Below are 10,026 nucleotides of genomic sequence, written 5' to 3' on the forward strand. Positions count from 1 at the left end.
GGGCCGGAAAATACGCTTGGGAAAAGCAGAACCGATATGGGTAGACTTCAAATATGAACGGCTACCCATATTTTGCTACTAGTGCGGAATGATGGACCATGATGAAAAAGAATGCTTATAGTGGATAAGGAGTAAGGAGTCCCTATGACCGGAGGAAAAACAATTTGGAGCATGGCTAAGGGCCACACCGGAAAGAACCTAGAAGCCTCAGCTAATCGAGGCGATGAGACATGGCGGTCGTAGGGAAGACAGAGACGTTGACAAGACAATTGATAGGATGGTGAGCATCCCAAAGGAGCCTATGTAGGGTGGCAAGGGGCTAATGGAAGGGGCTAATGGACTGCGGGTAGGTACATCAGAGCCTACCAACTTCGACAGGGATGACGCGAAGAATACGAGGAAGCTAGAGAACTGTGCTAAGCATGTAAAGCTGGGTTTGGCGCTGGCAAAAGATTTCGAAAAGCAACTTGCAAAGATTGACGCAGGAATTCATGGTGAAGCTTCAGGATTAATGAAAGAAGAGGGGGTTGTGACTAAAGTGATGGAAAGTATCATGTGTCAAGACTCTATACTCATGCATGTTCCCTTGAATGGGTTAAGTAGTGCTATGAGTAACAGCCCAGTTCAGCAAGCCCTCGTGGGCTTAACTGATGCACACAGGCCCAATATGTCGTTGGTCAAGGACTTTATTTCTGAACAAGCCCAACCCGAAAAAAGGTCTCATTTTTGCTTTAGTCAGCCCAGCACTAAAGGACACCAACTCAACGAAAACACAGGGAAAGGGCTTGAAAAAAAAAAATTCTTTGGCAAAAGGAAAAGAGAACATGACAGGGGTGCGTCCAAACTCTGGTATGGCAACCATGATAGCTCGGGACGTGGATATGGAGGTTGATAGAGTGGAGGTAGGTAACAAGAGAAGATGTCATACACCTTTGATAGAGGTAGAGGGAGAGAATGGGAATGGCAAGAGAGTGAAAGTGGAAGGGGAGGTGAAGGAGCTTGGAAAAGTTCTGAAACAATATCTTGGATTCGGTGGAGGCTGCAGAGCAACCCCGCCAGGCACAATAAGTGCCTTAGCTTGGAACTGTAAGGGGCTTGGGAACCCCCTAACAGTTAAAACACTCCAAAAATTCGTCAAGGAGGAAGATCCCACTTTAGTCTTTCTAATGGAGACTAAATTTAAGATAACGGAGATGGAAGGAATCAAAAGAAAGATTGAGAGACAACATGGTTTGGTGGTGCCATGCCAAAATCGTGGGGGTGGTTTAGCTTTACTTTGGAAAGATACACTACAGGTGGAACCTCTGACTTATTCACAGAGGCATATTGGTGTGATAGTTAATGAGGAAGGTGGTAAGAAGAGATGGAGGTTTACTAGTTTTTATGGCAACCCGGAGACGTGCAAGTGGGAGGAGTCGTGGACCATGATCTTCCTTGGGTGATCATTGGTGACTTCAATGAGCTTCTTCATGCTAATGAAAAAGAGGGGGGTAACGCAAGACCAGAGGGTCAAATGAGGTTGTTTCGGGACAACATTAATAGTTGTGAATTATGTAACTTGGGCTACTATGGGTCGGACTTCACGTGGAGTCGAAGACTTGGCACAAAAGGGTGGGTCCGTGAACACTTGGATAGAGCTTTTGTATTGATGGATTGGATAGTAATGTTTCCTACAACTAAGCTTTTCCATGTGGCTAATTCTGTGTCCGATCACAGCATGCTGATTCTCAAGAATGAAAAACCAATCGGACGGCGGAAAAAGAGGACAAAGCTGTTTAGATTTGAGTCGATGTGGCTGAGGGACGAACGGTGCTTTAGGTTGGTCACTGATGCTTGGGAAAAAGGTATAATTTTGGGGACGGACTAGCCATTTCTTCATTGCTTGGAGGAGTGTCGTGCCTCATTGACCGAGTGGAACAAACACTCTTTTGGCCACGTAGGCAAACAGATTTCCGAGTTGCAAAGAAAGCTTCAGTTGTTGGAGAATATGAGGGGTGGTGACTCGACCTTAGAGGACATTCATGCCATAAAGGAGTTGAATAGGTGGCTGTATATGGAGGAGGATATGTGGCACCAACGGTCCCGAAATAATTGGCTGAGTGTAGGTGATAAAAACACCACCTTTTTCCACACAAAGGCTTCTAACCAGTGGCAAAGAAACTCCATAAATAGGGTTCTGGATTCTAATAACACTTGGCAGGAGGATGAGGAACAAATTGGCAAGACCTTTGTTAATTATTATGAACAACAGTTTTTATCCTCGCGGCCAGTAGTGGAGGAGGCGCTACTTGAGGCCATTCACACAAAAGTCACTGATAGGATGAATGCTTCCTTGCTTAGAAACTTTAATGCACAGGAGGTGGAGAAGGCTCTACAACAGATGCACCCCTTAAAAGCGCCTGGACTCGATAGTATGCCCCCCCTTTTTTACCAACATTTTTGGCCTATGGTTAAATCTATTGTCATTACTTCTGCTTTAGATTTTCTTAACTATGGAACTGCTCCCCCACACTTTAATGATACCCATATTGTACCAATCCCTAAAACCAAGAATCCGGAGAGGGTTACGAACTATAGGTCTATTAGCTTATGCAACGTGGCATATAAGCTAGCCTCTAAGGTGGTGGCAAACAGAATGAAATTTGTCTTCTAGGAAATTGTTTGTGAGAATCAGAGCGCTTTTGTGGCAGAAAGGCTTACCATTGATAATGTACTTATGGCCCATGAGATGATGACCTACATAAGCAAAAAAAAGAAGGGTAAATGTGGTGAAATGGCTCTAAAGCTTGACATGAGCAAGACTTATGAACGAGTTGAGTAGGTCTGCTTGCAACAAATAATGAAGAGATTAGGGTTTCATGATGACTAGATTTCTATACTGATGAGATGTGTGTCTTCGGTGACCTATGTAGTGAGAATTAATGGACATCCTTGCGGTAAGATACAACCAACCTGGGGGCTGAGGCAAGGAGACCCACCGTCTCCTTATCTCTTCCTCATTTGTGTAGAGGGCCTTTCTGCACTCTTACAGAATGCTGTCCAACAGAAGAAGCTTAAAGGGGTGGCTGCCTCAACAAAGGGACCCAAAGTTTCGCACCTTTTTTTCGCCGATGACAGCATTATTTTTAGACGGGCAACAAGGGAGGATGCAATTAAGATTCAGCGATTGCTACAGGTCTACAAAGCCTCTTCGGGCCAACAGTTAAATAAAAACAAGACTTCACTCTTTTTTAGCCCCAACATGGATGATGGTATAAGAGAAGATGTGAAAACCATGTTCGAAGCCTAAGTGATCAAACCCCATGAATCCTACCTCAGATTACCTTCTCTGGTTGGGAGGTTTAAGTCTAATACCTTTGCTCACTTGAAATAGAGAGTGGCGAACAAGGTGTTGGTTAGAAGGAAAAATTATTGACTAGTGTCGGCAAAGAAATCTTGATTAAGGCAGTCGCACAAGCGGTGCCGTCATAAACCATAAGTTGTTTTCTCTTGCCAAACAATCTTTGCGATGACCTTGCAGGGATGACTAGACAATTCTGGTGGGGCCAAGCAAATAAGGAGAGGAAATTAGCTTGGTTAAGCTGGGAAAAGCTGTGCATGCCAAAAGATAGAGGGGGTTTGGGCTTTCACGACTTGAAACTCTTCAATTTAGTTCTCTTAGCGAAATAGGGATGGAGGCTACAAACAAACACATCTTCCCTGTTCTGCCAAGTCTTTAGAGCTAAATATTTTCCTCATGGTAGCTTTGTGGATGCTAACATAGGAAGAAACCCGTCCTATACGTGGAGGAGCCTTATGGCAGCTCAAAGGGTGGTGCGGAAAGGTATTAGATGGCAGGTGGGTGATGGAGTTTACATTAGAGTGTGGTGTGATAAATGGGTGCCAAGATCGAGCACCTACATGGTGGTTTCCCCAAAAAAGCCAAGTCCACAGGTTGCTCTAGTCAAGGATCTCATAAATAAAGATGCCTTTGAGTGGGACATGGAGTTGATCAAACAATGCCTTTGGGTATGCCGCTAAGCTTGATTGGCAGATGTGATAGGCTGATTTGGGTTGCTAACAATTCTGGGAAATTTTCGATCAAGTCGGCATATGCGTTAGCCTACAAGGAATAGCTAGAACAAAACAAGGGAGATTGCTCAAACACCTGAATGGGCAAACGGGTGTGGAGAAGTATTTGGCAGCTGAAACTCACTCATAAGCTTAGACATTTTGCATGGAAAGCAGGCCGGAATATCCTAGCCACCAAGGATAATCTCATACGAAGGAAAATTACAGAGGATGATGCTTGTGTCTTATGTGGGCAACCTGAGGAAAGAACGTGTCACCTGTTGTGGTTTTGCAAGCACACCCGTGAGGTATGGGAGTCCAGCAAGCTTGCTCTACCATTCCTCATTGACCAATCATGGACTTTCTTGGATATTGTACAGAACCTGCAAAATTGGGAAGTAACTTAGCCCGGTTTGTTAGAGAAGGTCATCTCAGTTTGCTGGGGAATATGGAAGGACCGAAATGAAAGAAGGATGGGGGGCTCGGGCAAGCTGGGAAGAGTGATCCTGAAGACCGCTCTGCACCTCGTGGAAGAGTACCACGCTACAAATGATATTAGACAGGGATATTCCAAGTGTGGGTCCATTGACAATATGGAAGCCACCGGATTCGGAACGGTACAAAGTGAACGTAGATAGTGCAGTTTTCAAACATAGGAAAAAAGCGGGAATAGATGTGGTGATTCGAGATGAAACTGGGGAGGTTATAGTAGCCTTAAGCAAGATAGTGAATGCACCATTGGGGGCCGTGGAGATTGAAGCAAAAGCAATGGAGGACAGGGTTTCTTTTGCAAGAGACGTGGGCATTAGGGAGGCGGTGTTTGAAGGTGACTCGTTGATCATTTGCAAGGCCCTCCAGGGAGATGGGGGAGCGCCATCTTCCATTCAAAATGTGCTGGATGGAACACTAGATCTAACCTCCGACCTTAGGAGCTTTGCTTTCTCTCATGTGAAAAGACAGAGAAATTTCCCTGCTCACTTGTTAGCGCAGTATGCTAAAGAGCTTAAGAGCTATGTAGTTTGGCTAAAGGAATGTCCTAGCTTTTTAGAGCACGTGTGTGCTCATGACATATATGTAGTTTCTCACTCTTGTTTTTAATGGTATTACTCAGCATTTCCTATCAAAAAAAAAAAAAATTTGGAATATTTACGATAATGCTACTACTCATACTCAGAGCATCCACAGCAGTGGAGCTAAATTTTTAGCAATTTAGCTCCACCAAAAGTTACTTTATCTATTTTACCTACACACATGCTGTAGCAGTGGATCTATTTTAGCTTTCAACACAATAAAATAATATATTCATCACAATAAAATAATATTTCTACTACAATAAAATAATAATATTTCTATTACAATAAAATAATATATCACCACCACCACCACCACCACCACCACACAGCACAAACATCCTCCACCACCACCACCACCACTAGTCCACAGCAGAGAAAAAAAAAAAAAAAAACCCAAATCCTTAATCCAGACCAAACAAAATCACCAACCGAAGACAAACCCAGCACAAATCGGAGACAAGCCCACGCGTCGATTCTGCCCACACTACACTCCTCGCAACTTCGTCCTCTCAATCCAGCGCCCCAGATCCATCATCATCCTCGTCAAGGCCGGCTCCCTGGTCAATCAAACCATCGCCGCCCTCTCCTCTTTCATAGAGCCAGGCGACTCCATCATCGACGGCAGCAACGAATGGTACCTAAACACTGAGCGTTGTATCGAACAGGCCTCGTCGTAAGGCTTGCTGTATCTCGGCATAGGCGTATCAGGCGGCAAAGAAGGTGCCCGATACGATCCTTCGTTGATGCCCAAAGGTTCTTATCAAGCGTATTCGAATGTCCAGAATATTCTTTAGAGAGTCGCGGCTCAGGTCGACGACGGTAGTTACGTGACCTACATCGGCGAAGGCGGTTCCGGCAACTTCGTCAAAATGGTACACAATGGAATTGAATACGACAACATGTAATTGATTTCCAAAGCCTACGATGTGTTGAAGAATATCGGCGGCTGTCGAATTCGGAGCTCGCCGATATTTTCACCGAGTGGAATCGCGGCGAGTTGGAGAGCTTCTTGGTGGAGATTACGGCGGATATTTTTAGGGTTAAGGATGAGTTTGGCGAGGGCGAATTGGTGGATAAGGTTTTGGATAAGACTGGGATGAAAGGGACTAGGAAATGGACTGTTCAGCAGGTGGCGGAGCTTTCGATAGACGAGAGAGAGATGAGAGCTTGAGAGAACTGAGAGTCGGTGAGATAGAATAAAAGAATGAAAAAAAAAATAAAGTGAGTTATATTATTTTAATAGGAGTTGAAATAAAAAAATTAATTTTTTTTTAGATGTATGCTACAGTGCACATCTATCTATAGATGTGCACTGTAGCAAATAAGCTAACATTTATAGATTTGCCTTCACTGCTGCAAGCCTCTTTTGGTATATTGATAGAGCTAAAATAACATTATAACTTTTTAACTCCACTGCCCAAATGCTCTCATATATGGCTTTGACGAAAACGAAATGGTGTACACTGTACACTGACTGGATTGCTGAGCGTGTAGTATCTTTTTTGTGCCAATCCACAGACCCTTTTAAATTTGAGTAATGCAAAAAGTCAACAACTTTCATAATACTTGGCTTAACAGGTTTTTATTTGGTTTTAATTTATATTCAATTTTTAGAGAGTAAAACTGGAAACAAAATTAATCCTAAAAGTATTAATCTATATTAATAAAAATAATGCAACCATAATACAAAATATAATCTAATATAGCAATAATTTATTTTCATACCTAGATTAATGTACTACTAAAAATATAACAATATATCTTAAAAGTTGTATATTACTTCACCGACTTGATTGTTTGAAAAAATTATGTAGAATAAATTTTTTTTTTTTTTTTTTTTGAAAACTGTTAAAAAATTATATAAAATATTGAAGAGAAAGAGATTAATGGAGGGATTGAGGGCGGTAGGAATTTTACTTTAAGTTTAACCGGCTATTTTGTTAAATCGAAAATTTTGTATTGGTATATCCGAACAAATAGTTTGGTCTTTGGTGTGCTCTTCATTAGCTTGGTGTTGCCTCAAATCTCAGATAAACTGCCCTCCCAATGCGAGGGTTTCACTTTATCTCTTATAGATAATTCATAATTAGATATAGTGATTCCATGAGAATACAGCCAACAGCACTTTGCGCTTAGCAGCAGCTCACCACATCACACTTGGGAGTCATATATGTATTTGAAAATTTATATAGTCACAAAATGATCTTTACCATTAAGTGATAGATTGAAAATACTAATATGACTAATTACTAAAATAAAATATTATTCCCATGCCACCAGCATTGCTACATCAGCATAAACATAAAAATATAAATATAAATATAAATAAACTGCTTATAAAAAGTAAATAAATAACCTGAAACATATTCTCTCTCTCTCTCTCTCTCTCCTTTCAATCTATTCAGCCTCTCTATGTTATGTGAAGAAAACTAAATAGAAAGGTTTCTGTATTGCATAAAATGGCTAGCTAATTACATCATTGAGTCCAGCTCTATTTATATAGTCACAAAGGAGAGAGAAAGCGTAGCTGAAAAGGGAAGATTCTGTTATAACAGAATTAACAAATTAACCATCTATTACATATGTGAGAAAGCAAGGATTAAAAGCTTCGACAGGCGCTGGTAGTCTTGTAACAAGGTCATGGCACCGTGGAGTATGTCAGCTGGTTGGGACTGCTTTTGCTCGAAGTAAAACCGGTTTCTGGCGTTCCAAATGGACCAACTGACCATCGCCCATACTTCTAATTCCTTCACCGTGAGCTGCCCTTTCATCTGTCTGGCGAGAGAGTAAAAATCCGGTGCTGCAACTGTACATTTCTGCAATTTTCCTTTGACCAGAGCCCACACATTGACGGCCAATGGGCACTCCCATAAGACATGACAAACCGTTTCTTCTTCGTGTCTGCAAATGTCACAGTGAGGCTCAATAGGTATTCTCCTTCTTGCAAGGTTAGCCCATGTGGGGAGAATCTCAGAGCATGCTCTCCAAAGAAAGGTTCGCACCTTCGGTGGAACATCCATTTTCCACATTTTGTGCCAAAACCTCTTATCATCCTGCGCTTTGGAGTGCTCACCCCCACCATCGTGATTCAAACGAAGGGCAACAAGGTAGGCAGACCGGACTGTAAAGCGTTGGGCTTTGTTTTTTGCCCAGCATAATATGTTCGGTGTTTGGGGATCGCCAAGTCTGATGCTAAGGATATCTTCCTGTGTGGACTGCATGAAAGTGTTTTGTATCAAGGGCCTGTTCCACTTATTGGTTTGCTGGTCAATAAGGTCTCCCACCTTCAAGAGCGTGTCAACACCTGGTTTGAAGAGTGGTGGGCGAGGTAGCCACTTGTGATTACGGATGTTGATGCTCTGCCCATCACCAATCTGCCACCTTGAGCCCTCAAGGATAATATCCCTTGCAGCCATCAAACTACGCCACACAAAGGAAGGATTTTTGCCAATCTCTGCCTCTAGAAATGAGCACTTTGGGAAATATCTGGCTTTATATACCTTATAAAAAAGGGATTGTGTACTTGTGATCAAACGCCACGCTTGCTTGGCTAGCATAGCTAGATTGAAAGCGTGAATATTCCGAAAGCCCATTCCACCCTTGTTTTTTGAGGTGCACAGCCTATTCCAGTTTATCCAATGGATCTTCTTCTCATTACGAGTTTGTCCCCACTAATACTTAGCCAACACTGAATTTATGTCATTACACACCTTCTTAGAGAATTTAAAAATACTCATAGAATAAGTGGGTATTGCTTGTGCTACCGTCTTAATCAAAATCTCCCTTCCCGCCTTTGATATAGTTTTTTCCTTCCATCCCATCACCTTTTTTGTTATCCTTTCCTATAAGCCCTTAAACGTGTTCACCTTGGATTTTCCCCCCACCATAGGAAGACCAAGGTATTTTTCACGGTTTGTCATGACTTGAGCACCCAACATAGTCCGGATTTCCTCCTTGATTCTAGGAGTAGTGTTCTTGCTGAAGAAGATTGTGGTTTTTTGTTTGTTGATTGCTTGACCTGAGGCTTCCTCATATTGTGTAAGGATGTCAAGAAGTTGTTGGCATTCAGTAATCTTAGCCTCACAAAATAACAGACTATCATCTGCAAAGAGGAGGTGAGAGATACGAACACCACCCCGGCAACATTGGATCCCCTTCAATCTATTTATAGTCACAGCCTTTCTGATCAAAGAAGATAAACTCTCAGCACAAAATAAGAAGAGGTAAGGAGACAAAGGGTCACCTTGCTTTATTCCACGGGTAGGGGTTATGAGGCCTTTTGGCTCCCCATTGATAAGTACTGAATAGGAGGCTGTACACACTGTTTCCATAGCCAAATTCACCCATTGTTCCGGTAGGCCCATCTTGAGCATGATCCTTCTAAGGAAACTTCACTCCACTCTATCATAAGCCTTGCTTATATCGAGTTTGATTGCCATGTGCCTAGTTCTTCCTTTTCTCCTATTGTGCATTCTATGCAACATTTCAAACGCCACCGTGGTATTATCTATGATTAGTCTATCAGGAATAAAAGCACTTTGGGCATCAAATATAATTTTGGGTAAAATAGATTTAACCCGATTTGCAAGCACTTTGGATATAATTCGGGATACAACATTACCCAAACTTATGCGGCGGAACTCCGTGATATTTTGTGGGTCATTAGTTTTTGGTATGAGTACAATGTGTGTGTAATTCATTTTCTTCAAATATTTTCCAGAGTGTAAAACAGATAACACAACTAATGTAACATCATGACCAACAATATGCCAGAATTTTTGAAAAAAGAAAGGGGTCATACCATCCGGTTCAGGTGATTTAGATGGGTGCATACTGAATAGTGCTCTCCTTACATCATCTTCTAAATATGGCTGTGTTAAGGAATGGGCCATGTCATTCGTGA

The 10,026-nt window shown here is 42.2% G+C and overlaps 1 protein-coding gene across 1 annotated transcript; it reads left to right on the forward strand.

Moving 5' to 3' along the window:
* Positions 1-1,663: 1,663 nt before the first annotated feature.
* Positions 1,664-3,289, forward strand: LOC115964516. Its single transcript, XM_031083814.1, has 3 exons — positions 1,664-1,844; positions 1,941-2,411; positions 2,913-3,289. Exons 1-3 carry the CDS (start codon positions 1,664-1,666, stop codon positions 3,287-3,289), a joined length of 1,029 nt encoding a protein of 342 aa, XP_030939674.1.
* Positions 3,290-10,026: the final 6,737 nt, after the last annotated feature.

This window comes from Quercus lobata, chromosome 2, assembly GCF_001633185.2.
Source record: "Quercus lobata isolate SW786 chromosome 2, ValleyOak3.0 Primary Assembly, whole genome shotgun sequence".
NCBI classification, from domain to species: Eukaryota; Viridiplantae; Streptophyta; class Magnoliopsida; order Fagales; family Fagaceae; genus Quercus; species Quercus lobata.